At 51.7% G+C, this 20,397-nt stretch overlaps 8 protein-coding genes across 8 annotated transcripts; 4 read left to right on the top strand and 4 right to left on the bottom strand.

Moving 5' to 3' along the window:
* Positions 1 to 448: 448 nt before the first annotated feature.
* JCM6883_003534 (uncharacterized protein) lies at positions 449 to 1,690 on the bottom strand (the record flags this gene model as incomplete). Its single annotated transcript, XM_076628505.1, has 2 exons — positions 449 to 1,200; positions 1,270 to 1,690. 2 exons carry the CDS (start codon positions 1,688 to 1,690, stop codon positions 449 to 451), a joined length of 1,173 nt encoding a protein of 390 aa, XP_076491241.1.
* A 759-nt stretch (positions 1,691 to 2,449) lies between these two features.
* On the bottom strand, positions 2,450 to 3,549 carry JCM6883_003533 (uncharacterized protein; the record flags this gene model as incomplete). The annotated part of the gene is made up of 2 exons (XM_076628504.1): positions 2,450 to 3,117; positions 3,177 to 3,549. The coding sequence occupies 2 exons, from the start codon at positions 3,547 to 3,549 to the stop codon at positions 2,450 to 2,452; spliced, it is 1,041 nt and encodes a 346-aa protein (XP_076491240.1).
* Positions 3,550 to 4,596: 1,047 nt separating this feature from the next.
* JCM6883_003532 (eS25 family ribosomal protein) lies at positions 4,597 to 5,220 on the bottom strand (the record flags this gene model as incomplete). The annotated part of the gene is made up of 2 exons (XM_076628503.1): positions 4,597 to 4,903; positions 5,153 to 5,220. 2 exons carry the CDS (start codon positions 5,218 to 5,220, stop codon positions 4,597 to 4,599), a joined length of 375 nt encoding a protein of 124 aa, XP_076491239.1.
* A 749-nt stretch (positions 5,221 to 5,969) lies between these two features.
* On the top strand, positions 5,970 to 7,757 carry BCY1 (cAMP-dependent protein kinase regulatory subunit BCY1; the record flags this gene model as incomplete). Its single annotated transcript, XM_076628502.1, has 3 exons — positions 5,970 to 6,129; positions 6,189 to 7,409; positions 7,486 to 7,757. 3 exons carry the CDS (start codon positions 5,970 to 5,972, stop codon positions 7,755 to 7,757), a joined length of 1,653 nt encoding a protein of 550 aa, XP_076491238.1.
* A 324-nt stretch (positions 7,758 to 8,081) lies between these two features.
* Positions 8,082 to 9,770, top strand: JCM6883_003530 (uncharacterized protein; the record flags this gene model as incomplete). The annotated part of the gene is made up of 5 exons (XM_076628501.1): positions 8,082 to 8,111; positions 8,170 to 8,229; positions 8,286 to 8,478; positions 8,537 to 9,099; positions 9,168 to 9,770. 5 exons carry the CDS (start codon positions 8,082 to 8,084, stop codon positions 9,768 to 9,770), a joined length of 1,449 nt encoding a protein of 482 aa, XP_076491237.1.
* Positions 9,771 to 10,998: 1,228 nt separating this feature from the next.
* Positions 10,999 to 12,134, bottom strand: COQ5 (2-hexaprenyl-6-methoxy-1,4-benzoquinone methyltransferase; the record flags this gene model as incomplete). The annotated part of the gene is made up of 4 exons (XM_076628500.1): positions 10,999 to 11,221; positions 11,281 to 11,485; positions 11,555 to 11,842; positions 11,918 to 12,134. 4 exons carry the CDS (start codon positions 12,132 to 12,134, stop codon positions 10,999 to 11,001), a joined length of 933 nt encoding a protein of 310 aa, XP_076491236.1.
* Positions 12,135 to 12,254: 120 nt separating this feature from the next.
* JCM6883_003528 (uncharacterized protein) lies at positions 12,255 to 13,876 on the top strand (the record flags this gene model as incomplete). The annotated part of the gene is made up of 11 exons (XM_076628499.1): positions 12,255 to 12,305; positions 12,382 to 12,414; positions 12,481 to 12,708; positions 12,789 to 12,873; positions 12,926 to 12,933; positions 13,005 to 13,069; positions 13,141 to 13,172; positions 13,246 to 13,362; positions 13,438 to 13,537; positions 13,665 to 13,738; positions 13,827 to 13,876. 11 exons carry the CDS (start codon positions 12,255 to 12,257, stop codon positions 13,874 to 13,876), a joined length of 843 nt encoding a protein of 280 aa, XP_076491235.1.
* A 239-nt stretch (positions 13,877 to 14,115) lies between these two features.
* Positions 14,116 to 20,291, top strand: JCM6883_003527 (uncharacterized protein; the record flags this gene model as incomplete). Its single annotated transcript, XM_076628498.1, has 13 exons — positions 14,116 to 15,967; positions 16,039 to 16,529; positions 16,597 to 16,729; positions 16,799 to 17,649; positions 17,721 to 18,000; positions 18,062 to 18,155; positions 18,226 to 18,363; positions 18,425 to 19,002; positions 19,059 to 19,469; positions 19,536 to 19,631; positions 19,708 to 19,890; positions 19,953 to 20,188; positions 20,253 to 20,291. 13 exons carry the CDS (start codon positions 14,116 to 14,118, stop codon positions 20,289 to 20,291), a joined length of 5,382 nt encoding a protein of 1,793 aa, XP_076491234.1.
* Positions 20,292 to 20,397: the final 106 nt, after the last annotated feature.

The following is a 20,397-nucleotide window of genomic DNA, read 5'->3' as shown; positions in this document are numbered from 1 at the left end:
TCTCCTTCTCTGTGCCTTGCTTTCTTTTCTCGCCTTTTACTATAGCCTTTTCTCTTTGAAACTTGTACATGGTTACCTCGCGTCAGACCGACTCGTTCCGATGAAAAGAGCGAAAGAGGCGAGAAAACGAGTTTTTCGTCTTTGACAGTTTCGAAGCCAATGCTAATCAGGCTCGTTTCTCTTCAGCTCGACCTGACTGTCAGTCTCGGATTGAAGCGCACAACTCGCGTGGTATCGACCCTAGCCGCGCACTAAATGAGAGTGGAGGGAAAACGATTCAAGCAAAAACGGTTACAACACGAGCATCTCCTCTCACATTGACAAGAGAAACAACTACTAGACATGTACAAAGGAGAAGGCAAGCTGGGGCGGATCTCTGGTTTGATACAGACACAGATTCCGCACAGAAATTTTACTACTTTTCTCTCACATAACTCGATCCTTTCCTTCACGATTGTTCAGACTCCCTCGTGATCCTCTTTCTCGTCATTCGTTTCATAAACTCATCCGAGAGCTGGCACTCCACATTGAGCGTTTCCGATTGTTCCTCCAAGATGACCTCGACGTTGCGTTCTCGGCAGGCAGAGACCAGACATTCGAAGGCAGCTTGAGACTTGCCACGGTCGTACTTGGCGGCTAACGGGTCGACTGGAGGAAGGTAGATGGTCTCGAGCCGAGGAAAACTGTGTTCGTCTTCGAAGCAGGAGGTGAAGTAGTCGATAACTTCCTGAAGATCGGAGCCGTCGCTCGAGAGCTCGTCACTATCGCTTGAGAGCTCGTCACTTTCGCTCGAGAGATCGTCGCTGCCGCGTCCCGGGGAATGTGGGAGCAGGAGACGGAGGTTTACGACAAACTCCTCCTCCTCGGTATCGCTTAACGGCCAAAACCAGGGCCAGTTGACCAAGACCTTGTCGATCGGAAATTTGGTGCCAAATGCCGAACATGCCTCGAGGAAAGAGTCCGGTCTGAGGATGATCGAGTCGAGGGTCGCGAGGAACGGTTCGAGATGGAAAACTTGGTGGGTCTCTTCCGAATCGAAAATCAAGTGACGGAGAGAGGGAAACGTTGTCGCGGCCGGGGGTTGCGAGTCGAATGGGTGGCAGCAGAAGCCGAGGACCTCCAACGAGGGGAACGTTGTATAGGACATCGCGTACCAGTTGACGCGAACGCGATGAAGAAAGAGTCGCTTCAGCCTAAAACCTGAAATTCCGCTGCACGAGTTAACTCTGTCACCGATTTCCTGATGTATAGCTAGCAAGAGTGACTTACTCATCCCTGGGATGCTCTGTAAACTGTCGTAATCGGAACAAATGACGACTTCCTCAACCTCGCTTGCCAAAGAGTAAAACCTGCCTAACAACGATTTGAGGACCTTTCGTTCTCCCTTCTTAAGGTATTCCCCCGCGTAGTCTTCATAGAACACCTTGCGTATGAACGTCAAACGGTCGTTGCCGCTGTTGTCGATCAAGCGGGAGAGGATTCGAATGGCGTTGTACTCGTTGATACGGACGAAACCGAACAAGAGGGGTTGGGCGATTTCCAAGAAGACCCGACTCGAGAGGCAGAGGGAGCAAAGCGTCTGTCGAGTCTCCGCTTCGAGGCATTCAGTTCGATGTGGACTCGAGAAGGGAGGAAGACGGAAGTTGTGAATGATGACGCGGAGGAGTTCGACAGGGAGTTGAGGGGGCATGTCGGTAAGCTTGAATCTGATTCCGGAGGTCTGAGCGAGCTCAGGTTCATCAGCTAACCACGTCCGACTCTCTGAGGCAGGGGAGACAAACGTCGAGGAAGGTTTGTGCTGACTCACCTTAGAAGCGGGTTCCTTCCTACTCAGACTCCTCGGACAGGTAATCTAAAGCTCAACAGCCGCTCCAACGACCGCTCAGAGAGGAAGGGAGAGAGGGATTCAAAGTTATAGATGAAAAGAGTTGAGTGACGAGTTAGAAGGGTCGAGGGCCCGTTTGAGCGAGTGAACGGCGGTAGAGCGAGTCTCGAAGCCCTTCAAATGCTCGCATGCGACGCGGACAGGACGTCGGATTGTCGAAACGAACGGAAAGAGGGAAAGAAGCTCTGGCGCACCCTTCAGGCCTCTTACTCAGGCCCTCACTCGATTGAGCTACCCAGAATATAGCGCCCGCGAAAAGATCATATTGCAGTTTGGGCTGAGGCGGAGGCAGAAAATCAACAGACTTTGTTGAGCTTGATTATCGGCGCATTTCTCTTCTCTCGGTGAAATGCACAAGTCTGGCGTGTTGTGGTCGGGAAACACGTAGACCGTTTAGGTATTGTAGCAGAAAACAAGCGAAGAAGAATGAGACTGGTTCAGAAACAAGGGAAAGACACATAGCAAAACGAAAAGAAACCACATTTGAATTCGCTCCGACTACCAGATCCGGCATCGCCATCAGCGTGAATACCGAGGACCTCACTCTACTGATGTCCATGCCCTTCACTCCTTCTCTCTTCTCCTTCGTTGCCTTGACCAGAATTTCCGTGATATATAGTAATCTCCGTCTCCGGAAGGTTGAGCTTCAAAGACCAACTCTATTCCACCTCGTTCACATTCCTCCATAATATGTTGCATCTCGAGGCGTAGGTCTGACGATTCCGATGAAGTGGGATGCAGCGAGAGATCGAGGTAAATGGATTTGAGGGACGAAGTTTCAAGTTTTCCTGAGGCAACGATCAACTTCCAGAGTTCCCTCATAGTCTCCGGTGTCCAATCCCGTGACGATAGAAAGCGGAGGTGTTGTAACGATGGGAGACGGCGGGTCAACTCAGCGTCGAAACTCGCGTCCCAAATGTCAACCAAGATGCGGGAATAGTGACCGGCAAGAAGACCATCCACCGCTAGCCCGTACAACTCCTTCTGGACAACAATGGTCTCAAGCTGCGGAAGGAGTCGGGAAACGTTGGTGCCTTGCAAATCGAGCAGTTCCTCCTCCATGTCGATCAAAGGGAGTCCAAGAGCTCGCAGTGACGGTAGCATCTGTGGATCCAAGAGGAGACGGAGGTCGTGAGCCAGCGTTCGAAAGTCGATGACCAGTGATTGAAGGGACTTGAAGGGCTCGCAACCGGTGTAGTCCAAAGGACATTCGATTTGGAGGCTGCGGAGCTCTACGCGACGACACCTTTAGCACAGGATTCAGAGCTACAAGTGACTGTGATGGACTCACTCGGATGTTGAACGAGAACTCCAAGCTTGAACGGAGCCTCGAACTGAAAGCGCTCGATGATGAAACTTTCGAGGCTTGTTTCGCGGTCCTGCAGGACTTGCAGTGCTCGCGATGAGACTTTGGGCGATATGATGAGTTCCTTGAGGCCCGGAGTGTCCTGTTCCGTTTCTACTAAACGTTTGAGCCGAGCATCCGATTCGAGATAGACGATTTCGAAGAGAAGAGGTTGTGCGATCGCGCGGAATTGTCGAGATACGAGGGAGAGGGAGCGGAGGGTAGCTTGACGTGATTGGTAAGTCGTCGAGTGATAGGTGTGAGGGACGGTCGATTCGATGATTTCACGAACGAGTTCGGGAGGGAGAGAAGAGAGCATGTCGACTCGGCGAGGGAAAGAGAGCAGGACTTTTGGCGGCGCTGTCGAACGAGGGGAGAGCTTCGGTGAAGGGCCTGCCGTCTACAGCGCAGAATAGTCAGCGACCGAGACGGAGAGAGGAGAGAGCGAAGGGAAGACTCTATTTGAACGGGCACTCACCAAGTTCACAGTTCACAGTTGGAATCTTCTGAAGTCCTTCGTACTATTGCTGACGTCTTCGCTTGAGCTCGAAGCGATCTAGGTGGACTGAATGGCAGAGAGATGTTGATTGAAAGATGATGAGGCGGGATCGGCTTATTTGTGTTCTCTGACAGTGACGACTGGCCTGCCACTTGTTCCTTCGTTCTTGAAGAGTATCGCGTGTGCCGTGGCGACTCGCGAGAGGTAAGACCGGTGAAGCGGAGGAGGTCGCGTCGAGAAGTTTCGAAGTCGAAAATTGGCCCGAGAGGAAGACGGCGCGAACTTCCGATTGCGACGATACAGTGACTGACTGCTTGTCGAGGTAGGGACCGTCGCTAGAGGCGGGAGTCGGAGTTCAAAAGAGCTTGAGCTTGACTTGTTGAAAACAGGCGAAACGAAACTTCTTCTATTTCGAATCTTCGTCGCTCACTGAGGGACAAGGAGACTGCGCTTCACCGACTCCTCGATCAATCAGTGTCGAGAGACAGGTCGCGTAGCATTGCGCCATCGTGAGAATCGAAAATGAAAATGCGAGGGAGCTCTCTCGAATTGCTCCTTCTATCTCTCTCTCCCTCGACATGACAATCCGTGACCGACCCCAGGGTGTAGCTTTTTCCGACTCGAACCATCGTAACTTCCATTCGTTGCAGCACAAAACAAGAAAAAGGGGAAAGAGAAGAAGTGGGGGAGTTCAGTTCAAGGTGACCGCGAAAGTCACGATGTTCCTAGATGGGATTCGATGGGGAGTGTCGGAGTCGTAGAGGAGAGGTAGAGGAGGGAGAGAATCGAAAGAAGGAAAGGTCCTGAAGAGAGAACGAAGATGAGCAAATGGAACTGAGTGAAACGGGAGAAAGCGGTCTCACAAATTTATGCCTCCTCGGCGGTAGCACGGGTGTAGACGAGCTGAGCGCGGTGGTGGATCAAAGGCTTGATAAGACCCTCCTTCTCGAGGTGAGAGATGGCGACACGGGCGAGGGAACCGTTGATCTTCATTCGCTCGACGAGGACCGATTGGGAGATCATCTTGAAGGTGGGAACCTCCTTCATGATACGGTCGTAGGTGGGCTTGTCGCAGATGACGGCGTTGTTGGCCTTGTCCTTTACTTTACCTTTCGACCACTTCTTTTTCTTGGCAGCCTTGGTAGTGTTCTGCGCTCCGGCAGCAGCTTTCGCCCTGTGTAAACATCATCATGAGCGAGAGTCAGTCGAGCTGTCCCGGTTTGAGAGTTGAAAGTTGAATTTGGCGGAGAGGTCCACCTCGTTCACAGAGTCTCGATCATCCAGCCGTCTGATACCCTCCTGAACCCGCTCCTTCGATTCAGCTACTGTGAATAAGTCCCTCTGTCCTTTCCATCTACTCCTAGCCAGGTTGTATCGACGGGAAAAGAGTTTTTGCAGGCTGAGTCCGAAGTTCGAGATCGACTGAACGAGGGCGCGGGGAGGGTCGAGGAATGGGTATGGAGGTAGATAGACTGAAGTAGAGACTTGCATTGTCGAAGATTGCGAGCTAAGAGGGGTGAGTTCTGAGCTGGAGAGAAAAGAGGAGTGGTCTCGATTTTTCGACCACCTCTCAAATTCGACTCCAATATCTCGACAACTCTTGCTCTCTCTTCTCGCTGTCGGCTCCTGTCCTCTAGCCTACTGTCCACCCGTGTAGAACCGGGCCGCACCGTTGTTTCGAAAATTTCCACATTTCGTATTTTTCGCAAGTATTTCGTACCCCTTTTGCATTACTCTGCGTAATATAACTTGCTACAGTATTGCCGAATACGATACGAGCTTGATTGCGGTACAGTAGCCTGTTCATTTGCGGAACTCATTGATTACGCGCCATCTCTCGAACCTTTCACCCGACCACCTCACCTCCCTGACACAGCTACGCACTCGACTACCGATCAAGTGTTAGAGTTCGTCTATCCAGCAGTCGAGAGGAGCAAACCCACTTCTTCTTCCAGCTCCCCACCACCGAACATTCATCGGGCTCTCATTCCCACCCTAAACCTCTCATAGCTACTGCAGAGAGCTTGTCACCTTTGCGTTGTTGGACTAGTTGTCACAGGTACGTCTACTCCTACACTCAGTCCCCCTGAGTCGAACCGAATTGAGAAAGTTTAATCTCCTTCGGCTCCTTTTGTCCTCTCTAGCCCTCGAATACACCACTAGGCAAGTTTACTTAGAAACTCATCGACAGCGAGCGAGTGATTTACTTATACTGGGACTCAGAGCAGACAGAAAACACCATGTCGCTTCCTTCGAGTTACTCTGCCATTCTAAGCGATCTCAATCGCGAAGTTCTGCGCGCGCAACCTTCGGATCCTCTTCAATTCTGTGCGAACTGGTTCGCATCGAGGCTCGAGCAGGAACGTAGCCAAGCTCGAGGCAGCGCTTCTTCCCTTTCCGGTCAGTCTTTCCATTCTTCCCTTTCTCAACGAAATCAACTGACACAACCTGATGAGCAGCCCCAGCACTCGGTCCCGTCGCTTCGACTTCGTCCTCTGGATCGTCGTCGTCGAAAACTAAACCGAGCGCTCTCCCTTTCAACCAAGGTTACTCGTTTGGCGGACAATCTCGATCGACTCACAACGACGACCTCCCTTCTCCTTCTTCCGAACACCCTCCTTCTTCGAATGACCCCAACTCTCCCTTCTTCCGTCAACAAGATCGAGGCGCTCCCGCAGCTTCAGGTTCTCGACACATGAAATCTGGTTCGACTGTCGCATCCGATGCCGCTGCCGCCTCTGCCGCTGCTCGAGCTCGACTGCCTTCGACCGATGAAGATTCCGACGTCGAAGATCCTAGAGACGATCCGAATTATCACCCTTCTCGAGCTGGAGGACCTTTCGGACCTTCAGGTTCTTCTTCCTCTCACCAACAACACCAAGGAGGAGGAGGAATCCCTGCTGCATACAATCTCGGACGACGAACTTCGGTCTCTGCTGAATCGCTCGATCCTTCCGCTCACTCTGCTCTCCCGAAAACCGTCATTCCGAAATCCCCTTCGCAACGAGCTCGAATCGAATCGTCAATTTCCGACAACTTGTTGTTCCGTAACCTTGACGAAGATCAACATAACGATGTTCTCAACGCGATGAAGGAAGTCACGGTTCAAGCCGGAACCGAAGTAATCGTTCAAGGTGCCGTCGGAGATTTCTTCTACGTCGTCGAAGAAGGTAGTTTCGAAGTTTGGGTACGAGGACCTCCGACTCACGAATACACGGGTCCTGGACAAAGTATCACTCATCCCGGGGAGGAGAAGAAAGTCGCAACATATGGACCAGGAGGATCGTTCGGAGAATTGGCTTTGATGTACAACGCCCCTCGAGCTGCTACCGTCGTCGCAACTGCTCGATCGACCATGTGGGCGTTGGATCGAGTCACGTTCAGGTCAATCTTGGTCGAACATACTTCGAGGAAAAGGAAGATGTACGAGAACTTCCTCTCCGAAGTTCCGATCCTTCAAACTCTCAACCCGAAGGAACGAGCAAAGATCGCCGACGCGTTGGAAGAGAAAGTTTACGAGGAAGGAGAAGCGGTTGTCATTGAAGGAGAAGTTGGGAAGAACTTCTACATCATCGAATCGGGTTCGGCAGAAGTTACGAAAAAGAGAAAGAATGGACAAATTGGGGGGCAAGTAGAGGAGGATGTACTAGGAACACTCGGCAAAGGTGATTACTTTGGAGGTGAGTCTCCCAACGCGATATTCCCCTTTTCTCAGGTTAACTCTTTGACTGACTTCCGACTTCTCTCACTCGACAGAACTCGCTCTGATCAATTCCGCTCCTCGAGCCGCTACCGTCCGAGCTATCCCCGGTAAAGGTCGACTCCGCGTCGCAACTCTCGGTGAAAAAGCCTTCACTCGTCTCTTGGGACCGATCATCGATATTCTCGCTCGCAAGGCGGAACGATCATACGGACCCGGTGCCGCCGTCAACGCTTCGATCGGAGGAGGAGGTTCTAATGCGAGTGACATTTATGGTCCTGGAGGAGGAGCAGAACAAAGGAGGACGGTCTCTGTCGAGGGAGCATAAATTGTTCGAATTCTCCTGGTGCTCTTTTCAGTTCTACCGTCGTCGTTTCTTTCAAGCCGTAGTTATTCCCCCCCAACCGAGCTTTGTCTCGTTTCGTAGTGTCCTGTTTTCTGTTCTCTAAACTGGTTCTCGTTTTCGTTTCTCCGAGCTCATTTTGATTTCCGATGGCGTCAAGAGTTCCCTCGCCGCTCGTGTCCCGCGCAATACAATCTGCTGCAATTCTGTTATGAGTTACGAAGGATCGCTCTTTGTTGTCGGAACTCGCAAGTTGAGAGCGTTCAAGCAACTTCTCCCTTTCTCCATCCCTCATTCTCGACCTCATACATGTCGAAGTACGCTTCTCTCCCCGATATTGTACGTTCTGTTCGCTGTCCTCTTCTGCACAGTCTGCCTGCTAATCCCACTTGATCAGGACGTGAGCGGAGCTGACGTTTTCGAGACTCCCGATCTCCCTCCACAACACTCCTACTCCGTTCGTCCATTCTCTACTTCATAGTTACTCTCTAATGACGCGTGTGGCTCGTACAGGGAGATTCCGATTCAGAAGATGAATACCTCAACCGAACAACGAATTCGTCTCCTTCTACTCTCCGTCGTCAACAAGCCGCGAAACAAGCAGGTGGGCTCTTAGGAGCGGGAGAGAATATCAATCAGGAGAGATTGGACGCGCGGGAAGCGAGGGAAAGGTTTGGACGAGTAGAAAGGGAACGAACTGCTCGAGGTACGCTCTCAAAGGTCCAGCTGACACGTGACCTCAGCTGATACGGTCGGGTGTGCAGAGGAGAAAACGCAGAGAAGAAGGAGGTTACCTTCGACGGAAGAATACGTGTTGGAAGATGAACGAGCGAAAGAATCTCCCTTAGAACGATTGAGACGGCTACGATCTGAAGTAGCGGAGCTCGAGGACGAAGTACGAAAGACTCCGACACCTCCAGCAGCATCAACAACGACGGGCGAGAGCGGGGAAGGACAGGACGGGGAGAAGGAGAAAGGCAAAGGGAAGAAGAGGGAAGTTAGTCCAGCAGTCATTCTGCAGCAACTGCAGATGCTGAGAGGGGATTTGAAAGGACTCGAACCGACATTGGAGAATGGAGTACTCGAGGGTACAGGGGAGAAAGAAGAGGGTGAATTCGAGGCAAAGGCGAAAGCAAGTGCAGGTTTGTTGAATAAGCTCGGACAGGCTCAAGCGACAGAGGGGTCAACGGCGCAAGATGCGGATGGAACTCGGGCGGCGAGGAACGTGAATGGAGAGGATAAATCGAACAGGGAAGGAGGAGAATTGGAGAGTCGACTAGCAGAATTAGAGAAAATACTCGGAGCGAACGAAGCCGATATCGACGAGGTGAGTGTTCGGAAATCTATGCAACATCAGTTCATCGCTGATGTCTTTCTTTTCCATCCCTCTCACAGACGAATTCTCATCCTGTTCCACTCGTTCCAACGCTTTCTCGACTCGATCACCTCCTGACCCTCCTAACTCAACCTCGTCACCTCGACTCGATCTCTCGTCGCGTCAAAGTCCTTACATCCGACCTCGAACGGATTCACGAATCACGGCGGAAATTAGGCGATACTCGACCTCTCAACGTAGCTCTGCAAGGTGGAATCATGACTCTCTCCACGACCGGCGGCAGCACTTCTGGCGTCATAACTACGACGAATACCTCAACGTCGACTGGTGCGAGTGTTACACCAGACGCTTTACAGAAAATCGACTCCCTTTTCTCCCTCCTTCCTCGCTTAGACCCTCTTCTGACCCTGGCTCCCCGACTATTGACCCGCCTTCGTTCCCTCCAGACTCTTCATCAGTCCTCCACATCATTTAGCTCAAACCTAAACTCGCTCCAAACCGAAGTGACTGGTCTGGGTGAACGGAAAGAAGGATTAGAGGAGATCTTGAAGACGCTGGAGGAAAGCTTCAAGGGTAATCAGGAGAAGTTCGAGGGGAATCTGAAAGGTCTGGAAGAGAGATTGGAAGGGTTGGGGAAGAGGTTAGATAACTTGCAACGATAGAGCTCAATTCGTACGTTTCCTCAATCCGTTGCATATCTGACGCTCTTCGGTACCACATCGACATCTTGAACTACGAGAAGGCCGATGAAACACGTCTTGTCGTCTCGTGAGTGGCGTCGCCGTCTAGTTCTCCTCTCCCTTCCCGCTCGAGGCTAAAGGTTCAGCGTCGTTTCTGCTCGACGCTCTTCCTCGCGCGTCCGTGAGCGGCACGGTGAGGATTAATATACTCAGATCATAGAGTCGATTAGCATGAAGGTGTTGCATCACTGCCGAGGAAGAGCAGACTTGTTGTAGGAGATGATTGACAAAGAAACGAAAACTTGAAAACGAATTGCAAAAGAGAGACTTCGTATGCCAGCGGAGGACGACGAGCAATGAGAGTAGGTTTCGAGAGGTCTCCTAGTATCCTCTCTCGTACGTGCGAGCCATCAGGTACCAGGCGTGAATGACTCTACGCACGGACGATTCGTCAAATAAAACCTGAGTGAAGAAGAATCTGCCGAGGGCACGACAACTCTCACCCAGGGAACCAGCCACACATGCTACAGAACACATAGAACAAGAGAAGGGTCAGCTCAGACCATTTCGACAGGCAGGCATCAACGAATACCAGTTCTTGCTCTCGCGGCTGTCGAATTTCTCGCGACTCCGGTAGACTGAAGAAGCTAGACTTACGTGAGCAGAACGTTGGTAGCGAATTCACATTTGGAGACCCCTCGATGGAAGAACGTCGCCAAAGGAACGGGAGGGACCAAGCTACAGAAAGTCCGTAGCACGAAGCGGAAAAGAGAGCGAGGAATTGGACAGAGCGGTGGAGGGAGGGTGCAGGATAGGAGTTGAAGCGGTAGATGTTACAGAAAAGGATCGAACGTAATCAGCGAGAGTCAAAGCTTTGGTCTCGAAAGTACAAGTAGGAAGCGAAGAGGGAAGACTCACAACGCGAGGACGAACAAGCAGATTTGTCGTTGGAAGGCGATGAGCCACAGCCAGAAGAAAGTGGCAGCAGTAAGCTCTTGAGGTTTGACTTCTTCATGCATGATTCCAGTGATCGAAGTGATGATGCAAAGAGAGAAAGGAGATTCATGGCGGAATGCTCGCCTTTCGCAAATCCAGGGTTCCACACAGCTTGTCTCCACTGCCTGATACCAGTGTCTCCAGATCTCCGGGTAGCTCTCACGTTAAGCGAGTCCATAGACACTCAGTGAGTGATGAAGTAAGATTCCTTCGATTACAGTTTGATCCCAGTATGAATCGCCGCAATCCCAAACGTCAAATTCTCCCACCTTTCTTCCTGAGGTACCGTGAATCCAGCTCGTTCAATCATCGATGCGAATTGAGGTTGGGAAGGGAATCGTTCGATCGATTCGACGAGGTATTGATACGAATCTCGATCGGATGCGAGAATGTGGCCGAGGGGAGGGATGACGTTGAACGAGTAGAGGTTGTATGCCCTAGCGAGGATGCATGATCAGTTGACTGACGAGCAAGAGTGAGAGGGGGAAAGGCTCACTTTGCGAGGATCGGGTTTTCGACTTTCGAGAATTCGAGACAAGAGAACACTCCTCCCGGTTTCAATACTCGGTAGGCTTCGGCGAGAGCGCGGTCGATGTGGGTGACATTTCGAATACCGAAGGCGATCGTGTAGAGGTCGAGAGAGTTTGATTCGATTTCTGTTAGCTCTTCAGCGTTGCCAAGCATGAACGAAACTTGGGGAGCTGCGAGTCGGCGGAAGATATCAGTGAGATGAACTCGAAGTGTTCGAGATGCAGGTAGAGTAGACGAACTGTTGTGGTACATCGTCTTCGCAAACCTCTTCTTTCCTTCTTCCAACATTTCCGGATTGATATCCAACATTTTCACCGACAATTCCCTATCTCCATGCTTCTCCCTCGCGTAGTCCAGAATCCTCATAGCGATATCTCCCGTACCTCCCGCTACATCAAGACATTTCAATCCTCCATGAGGGGCGAGTTTGTTCACGTAATGATCTTTCCATAATCGGTGGATCCCGAGTGACATCGCATCGTTCATGACATCGTATGAGGAAGCTACCGAGGAGAACACTCCTTTCACTATAGAGCAGAGAGACGAGAATGATGAGAATCGAGGAAAGTTGAGAGAGAGAAAGAAAAGAGATCGAGACGTACCTAGGGATTCTTTCAGTTGTTCAGGTACATCTTTGAAGCCGAAATGAGTAGTCGAGCTCGAAGGATTCGGGTCCAGAGGCGATCTCGAGGAAGGAGAGGAAGGTGAAGATGAAGATGGAGGAGGAGGAGGGAGGTTCAGAGATCGAGCGCTCGTCGTGAACGCCTTTTGGCAAGTCGAGTTCGAGAGCAATGATCTTGTCGCACTTGTCCGTAGCATGGTTTCGGGGGAGTCGGGTGAGAATCGGAAGTGAAGTTGTTTCGCGCAATCTTTCGCAATCTCTCAGCGTCGATCGTTCTCGTCCTTTCCGGCTTTACTTCGTCCACCTAGTTCTCAATCATGTCCGGCGTCTTCTCAGCTTCGAGACTCGCGGGTAAAACCGTCCTCGTTGCAAGTTTCCGAACCCTCGTCTCTCCACATGGTTTGGTTTCGGCTGACTCTTGCTGTCTTACGTGGATCGGTATAGACTGGGGCTTCCGGTGGGATTGGAGCAGAAACCGTCAGCTCTCTCCCCTTCTTCCCGCCCGAAATTCCCCACTCTGATCCGTTGTCTCCCTTTCCTCAGGCTATCCTCTTTGCCCGAACTGGTGCGAACCTAATCTTGACCGCACGTCGTCAACAAGCACTCGACGAAGTAGCTCAACTCGCGAAACAAGCTCACGAAGAAGGCGCTACGGGAAAAGGAGGGAAATTCGTTACTCTTGCTCTCGATGTCACGGACAGAAACGCTGTTAAGGGATTGTTGGACAGGATCCCGAAAGAGTTGAGGGAGATTGACATTCTGGTTAACAATGTGAGTCATCCGAACGATTGCGAGAGAATCGTCTGTGAGCTGATCCCTCGGTACTCATGGTTTTTGGATTGACTTATCAGGCGGGTCTGGTGTATGGGACTGACAAGATTGGGGAGATCGAGGATCAAGAGATCGATACCATGTTCAGCAAGTCATCTCGCCTCTGTCAATTGCTGCTCGGGAGTATCGCTAACCTTTCTTTTCTTTCCTCGCACAGACACGAATGTTCGTAATCCTGCTAGCCTCCGACTCATCGGACAGCCTCACTGACAGCGGAATCTCTTGCTGCGGTGCAGGTCATCGGGCTCATTTCCCTGACGCAGATTCTTGTTAACGAATTCAAAAAGCGAAATTCCGGACAGTGCGTTCCGAATTCCCTCCTTCTCCGCTTAGTCTCACAGACATATAACTGACAGTAGCTCTGTGTCCCAGTATCATCAACCTCGGTTCCATCGCTGGAAAGGGTGAGCTTTATTTCCCCGATCTCGTTCTGGCCAGACTCACTGACAAGGGCTTCCCGCGTCTCCGCTTTGATAGAACCTTACGTCGGTGGATCAATCTACTGCGCCACGAAACACGCCGTGTCAGCGTTCAATGGCTCTCTCCTGCGAGAACTCGTCTCCACGCCAATTCGAGTTTCGCAAATCTGTCCCGGTAGATCAACCTCTCCCTTTTGACTCAAGCTCGTCCTGAACATCGATAGCTGACACAGACCATGAGCTGTACTAGGTATGGTCGAAACCGAGTTCTCCGTCACGCGATTCCGAGGTGATCGGGAGAAAGCAGCCAAAGTTTATGAAGGGATTCAACCGCTCGTCGCTCAGGACATGTAAGTTCTTAAACCCTCTTCTGAATTGATAGTTATGTGGAGTTCTGTGTCGCCTGTTTTTGGCCTCAAAAGCGCGTCTTGAGCAGCACTGACCACTTCGGAATCTTTTCAATTCTACTCTTTGCAGCGCCGAGGAGATCGTTTGGATCGCTTCTCGACCTGACCACGTCAACATCGCCGACGTTCTCGTATTCCCGAAAGGTGAGTCGCGCTCTCTTCCATGCATCAGCCTTCGAAGTTCGAAACTGAGCCGAGTTGAACTTTTTTCTTCTTTCGCGTATTCGAACAGCTCAAGCTTCCGCGACGATCAACCATAGAGGTGGATACGAGAAGAAGTAGAATGTATCTGTGTGTAAAAGAGCTGTTTCGTGCTGATTCTTTTGCGAAGACGTCGCGTGACGTCGCGCATCTGAGAGTGGAAAATTTCAAAAGGGCATCCTCTCACAACGACCCTCTGCTCCCGAATCGACATCACCCCGTCACGAGAGAGAGACCACAGCAGCAGATTCGCCTGATCACCGGTCGCCGTTCACACCCTCTCTCTCGACTTCATCACCTCTCAACACGTCCCTCGCGAGATGCCGACTTCACGCCTCCTTCACGATCCACCCGCTTCAGAAGATTTACCTTACTCATTCGCCTCTATCCCCGCGTTCCACCTCGCTCAATCACGTCCCTCTACGCTTCTCCCTTCACCCCGAATGATCCGTTCCGGTTCGACGAAAGAGAACGCGCCAACATCTCCAGGAGCGATCTCGACGAGGAAGAAGAAACCTTTACCTAGTTCGGGATCAATCTCGAAACCTACGCGACCGAATTCGCTCGGACGAAGAGTCGTCTTCTCCCCTACTCCTTTACCGTCGCTCCAAGCGAGTCCGAAACACAAGAGACCGTTCAGTGAATACAACATGATAGGAGGAGGAGGGATGGATAGACCGGCGAAAAGGCTGAGGAGGTTGGGAGTTTACTCGAATCATCCGTTTCTAGGACTCGGCACGAGTGAGAGGGATGGATCTTCTTCACCCGAGGAGGAAGAAGGAGAAGACAAGAGTAGTCCACCCACGACTCCAGAGGAATATGGGGATATTACACCAGCTTTCGACAAAACAGGAGGAGGAGGAAGTCACGGTTATTTCAGGTTTCCCTTCACGCTTCCAGGCCTCACTCCTCCCGACTCGTCACGAAAACCTCAAGCTAGACGGACTGAACTCGTGGAAGATAAAGAGGCTCGCGAAGAAGACGAAACGGATACGGCAACCGACAGTGAATCTGAATCGAATTTCGTTTCTTCCCTCCTTCTCCACCGACTCCCTTCTTCCTCTTCTTCGATCTCTTCTTCTTCCCCTATTCGATCCCCTTGCACGACCTTCCAACAGCTACCGCGACGACCGTCTTCCTGCGGCTCGACTTGGCTGAAAGGGATCTTGAAACCGGTCGTTGGAGGAACTCCCGTCTTGAAAGCTTTGAACGAGAAGGAAGGAACAAGGAAGAACGGGAGAGGGAGGAAACATGTTATCGGGTGGGAGGATATGAGAATCGTTGAGGCGGAAGATGCAGACGCTGCTGGAAAAGAAGGGAAAGGAGCGGAAGGAAAATCAGTAACCGACGAAACGAGGACAGACGGCGAGGGCAAGACTCGGTCGGCGAGAGCTTCCGGCTCGAATTCAGTTGCTAAGCAAATGGGAGATCAGGAGGAGGACGGCGACGAGGAGAAGGGAAAGAAGCGAAAAGGGATTACGGGAGGTCAAACGAGCTCAGCCGGAGGATCGGAACTTAACCTCAACTCGACCACGACATCACGATCGGTAGCTCGAGAAGACCCATGGCTCCTACGATCTCCTCTCCTCATCCTGAAAGCTTCCCTTCGACCAGTTTCCGCAACCCATGTTCGACCTCCCACCGCCTCTACTTCGCACCTCGCTCCTCTTCTCGAACCTCGTTCTTCGCCTCTTGCCGCCACGGAAGATACCGAGATGCTCGTCGAGACTGATTCGGAGGAGGAGGAATTCACGAACCTATTCGAAACACCGACTTTTTTGACGGATGTCGAATCCGCCTACGTAGATCTCACACGCGCGATCTTTCAACTTCCGACAAGCCTCTCTGATCCAGAGACGACTCTCGAACCCCTGAGGTCTTTCCGCAAGACTTTCGTTAGATGTCTCGCTCGAGATCTCGAAAATATCGTTTCTTTCCCTTCGTGGGTCAAACTCTCGACTCCTACTTCATCTCCGACTTCCTCCGCCTCCGGATCTTCTGCGACATCATCTCCAACTCTTGGCGCCGGAAACGCCCTCGGCTCGAAGGACAAGAAGAGCTTGACCGAGGAACAGATGAGGAGATTGAGGGATGAAATCGGAGTCGCTCAAGCTGCGATGAGGTGTGCAACGGCGGTCATGAGGGACGCAAGAATCTTTGCGATCTTCAGCAGTACGTACTAGCCTCTACCTGACCCTGAGCTCCATGAACAGGGTTGTACTGACTTTGCACTCGCTCGATAGCTCAAGAACTCACCTCCCTCGTTCGCTTGATCACCTCACTACCGACATCGCCGAATCTCAACAACCTCGCTCAACGGGACATGTTCACCTTCGTCGCCTTCCTCCTTCAAGATCAAGCGCTCCCTCGCGAGGTTCTCACTCCTTTGATCGATTCTCACATTCTTCCCGCTCTCAGCGCTCTCCTCGCTCTCCCTCATCGAGCTGATCGACACCGCATCGTTCTCGGAGAAGCTCTCTCGGCGGTCTTGCAACTCCTCACGACGCATCCGAAAGAAATGATTCGAGGTGGAAAGTGGAAATGCTGGTTCAAAGGCAGTATCCTCGGATTGTGGGATGGACACAAGAAAGGAATCAGTGTCAAGGGGAGGAGCTTGAAACTCGCAGGGAGGTTGATCAAATGTCTTACTTCACCAATCGAATGGACTCTTGAGGGAATGGAATGGGTCAAAGAGAGGGAATCGATCAGTCGTCAAGTTGGGGAAACGATGCTCGTATGTTTTGTCCACTTCGTTCGAATCATTGAGGCATCACTTGAGACTAATTCGATTCTCCCTTCAGGCTCTCTTGAACGAGATTCCGGAAGATCCGCTGCAAGGCAAAAAGATTGGATCAACTCGTTTACAGCTCCTCTCTCAACAATGGACTCAGATGTCGAAGAGTAAGACTGGCGCAAGCAACTCTGCTGAAGAAGGTGAGTCTTGATCTTCTCGTTTTCTATCCGCTCCCTTGCTGATCACGTCGTGATCCTTTCGCTCGACAGCGACTATCTTGTTTCACTCATCGCTTCTGACCATCTTGCCAGCACTTCTCGGTTCCTCTTTCCGCAAGATCGAAGAGAAAGGAATCGCGCCTTGGCTCAAACCTTACAACCAACTTTTCAGCTCTCAACAGTCGATTCACATTCTCGCGCCTCTCACTCTTTCGTGGACACATCTCGCTTACGCCTTCTTTCGATCGACGAGTGCTGCCGACGAGGTCGAATCTTCGTGGATCTTGCGACGAAGAGGTCACGAGAACAAAGCGCTCACCGTCTTGTCGAACAAGTTCAAAACTCGTCAAGAACTCTGGCTCAGAGGGGACGGAGGAGGAACACCGACAAAGAAGGAACGAAAACGGATACACGCGAAGGCGCTCTCGATCACGTACGCCGCGACACTTCACGGATTGACGGTCTCGATCTTCTACGGCTTCTCGTCGGTGCGTGACGTCTCGCCAGAGTTCGAGTTGTCGACCTCAACGTCGGACCAGTTGGCCAACTTGGACGAAGAGTTCGACCGACTCGTCACTCCTTACCTTCCCTCGCTCACTCGTAGCCCTTTCGTCGACACATCTCGAATCGGTTGGTCTATTCTCGCCTCGATCCTTCGCCCCCGAACCGCCACAGACCGATTCGCCACTCTCGAAGACATCGTCAACCCCAGCCTCCTCGACGTTCAACTCGCCTCGGCAAGAACTACCGAATTTCTCGATTTTGCGCTCGCGACGATTTTCGCGAAAGCGTTCGACCCTTCGAAGTTGACGGGATGGGGTAGCGAATGGGTACAGAGTCGACTTGGGAACATTCTCGACCTTTGCGAAGCCTGTGCAACTTCCTCTCCACTCCTTGCCGAGGTGAGGTTCTTTCTTGTTTTCGGCGCGCTCTTCACCCTTTTTTGGTCGCTGACTCCTCCGCTTACGCTTAGAACTACGCCGGTCCCGTGTGGACCAGTCTCCTTGCCTCGCTCGCTTCAAACGAGACAGCTGTCGCAGACGCGCTCGAATGGCTTCGTAACCTCGGTTCATCTACGAAACGTGTCGCCGAAGGGTTCTCTCGAGATCTATGGATCGCAACGATCTCGAGTGAAGATACACGAGTGCAGGAGCTCGTCGGCGAATTCGTCAATGATTACGAAACCTCGCAAATGATTTTCGATGCTTGGGCACGGACTACCGAGAGACCTGATCGGGTTACTGTTTCCTTAGGTCAGTGCAGAATCTGTTCTCTATGAGCTGCAACTCCTACTAATAATTAGCTCGGTCGTAGCTCGTGGATGGACTCGATTTCTGCTCGACTCTGCCTCGACGATCTCCATTGACGGAGTCAAGGCTGTCATGAGTCTCCTTCGCCATTATGTGAAGTAAGCTTTTTTTCGATAGCATCGTATCTGTAGTTCGTGAAGAACTGACGACCAATTTTCGAGTTTGTAGCACCGATTCCCTTCTATCCAGTCCCGAGGATTTCGACGAGCTCGCCACAGCGCTCAGCTCTCGTCTATGGGGAGGCGAGTACCCCGAGATTGAAGAGCAAGTTCGAATACTGCTTAGACCTCCAGGCAGTGTTGAAGAGTAGGTCCTGATCTTCCTTCTGCTCAAACGCTCAAGCTGATCGAAATTTCCTTTGAAACAGCACGCTCAAACTCTGCACTCTCTTCCTGTCGACGAGTCACGATTTACCCTCAGAGATCCAGACGGCTGTTGTCAATCCCGGTGTGGAGGCTGTTGAATCAGTTCTTCACGGTGACAGGGTTCGCGACGATCTTATCCCCTTGATCGCAAACATGCTCTCCGCCGCCTCGAACAACACCTACTCTGTTCTCTACGAAGCTGCTCTCGATTCGATCGCCACTCGGCGACCCTCGAGCGATGCCCTCCTGAAATTCGTCCCTCTCCTCACTCCTTCTCTCGATCGCGCTCTCGACTTTCACGCCGAAGCGGTGGTCGAAGATGATGCAACTCAACTCGAAACGTTCGCTCCTCGCCCTCATCTTGAAGCTTCCCTCCACCCTCTCCTCGCGTTCAACAAGTTTTGGCGAAAAACCTACGGTCAAACTTCGCTCGACATTGTCTACCCACCGGATCTCCTTTCACGTCTTCACCTCGTCAGAGGCCTCGCCCAAGATATCATGGAGACACAACCTCAGGATTCTCAGTTGTATTCGCAGTTGGAAGAATCGGTTCGAACTTTTTCCTCGGCAGACGAACGAGGTTAGTCCTCCCCTAATTCTCAACTCACCATGCAGCCGCTAAATCTCCCTCTATAGCTCGAGCTCAAGCTGCTGTGACTTCCGCCCCTCCTACAATGGCCGTTTCAACTCGAGATTACGATGCCGACCTCGATCAATCTCGCTTTCACCCTCCAACAGGAGACTTCGACATGAACGATGAAGACGGTGCTACAACTGTCGCTGCCTCGAGCACTGTATATCCTTCGGTCTCCCTTCACGGCTCGGTTCAACAGGAACAGGGAAGAGCTGGCAGTGTCGTCGAAGAAACGCCGAAAGAAGTTTTGATTTCAAACTCGAAGGCTTCATACGCTTCTCTCGCTAGTAGCGACGATCCAAGGGAAAGAGAAGGCGACGCAACAGAAGTATACGAGGAACCCGAGCAGTTTGAGGAAACGCTCAAAGACGTGAAGAAGCGAATAAAGACAGCAAAGCGAAAACGCGCGTCAGGTAAGTTGACTCAATTTGAGATGTGGTCGACCTTTCACTGACGTCCTTTGCGTTCTAACAACACAGTCAAAGCATCTCCACCGAAAGCACCCTCTCCTTCGACCTCGGACGAAGACGAAGACGACGTCGTGATCATCTCTTGCACTTCTTCCAGTTCCTCCAGTGAGTCAACACTCTTTTTCCTGCTCCCTCGTGAAACGAGTCATTCTGACAGAACGTATACTCGTGTACTCTTTAGCTGGCAAACCACCTCGAAAGAAGACCAAAGTCGCGGCGAAACGAAAAGCAGGAGGAGGAGGAGCCAAGGCTAGCAGTGAGGAACGGACGTCGAATGCTGCTGACGCAGAGGTTCTCGATCACACGAGTGCTACGCCTTCCACTCGTCCTAAACGCTCAAAGGGAAAGGGAAAGGCTGCGACTGGTACGTTTGCGCATGCTCCCCCCCTTATTCGTTCCCTCGCTGATTCGACAAACGTCCAATAGTTCCCACGCCTTCCCCTGCCTCGACCTCCGTCTCCGCCTCCGAGTCGGGATCCTTATCAGCCAAGACGAGTGTCTCGTCAGAGAAAGAATCTCGAGCCGCTCGTCGTCGAACACAAGACGAAGAAGCGATCCGCCGAGTTCTTTCTCTTCCGCTCGAGACGGTAGCTCACGTCAGCAAGCTCATCGGCGGGACTGCATCGCTGCACCGTCTCATGGCGATCGGAGAAGCTGCAAAGGTAAGTCGTCGCTCGAAGTCTTTCCTTTCGCAAAGCTGATCTCGCGGTCGCTTCTTTCGTTCAGGATTATTTCGACAAGCTCAAACGCAGTCCTTCTCACTAGCTTTACACATTCAGTCTCTTACATATCCCCCTGCCCTTTGTTGTTACTACTATGTTTCACGCATTCGCAATCAAAAGAGTTTTGTCGACGTCTGCAAACTCTCGCG

Source organism: Sporobolomyces salmoneus (assembly GCF_050403485.1).
Source record: "Sporobolomyces salmoneus JCM6883 DNA, S_salmoneus_JCM6883_v1_ctg2, whole genome shotgun sequence".
Taxonomy (NCBI): Eukaryota; Fungi; Basidiomycota; class Microbotryomycetes; order Sporidiobolales; family Sporidiobolaceae; genus Sporobolomyces; species Sporobolomyces salmoneus.
Note: the sequence above shows the minus strand (reverse complement) of the source record. Positions and strands in the feature narration are given on the sequence as shown.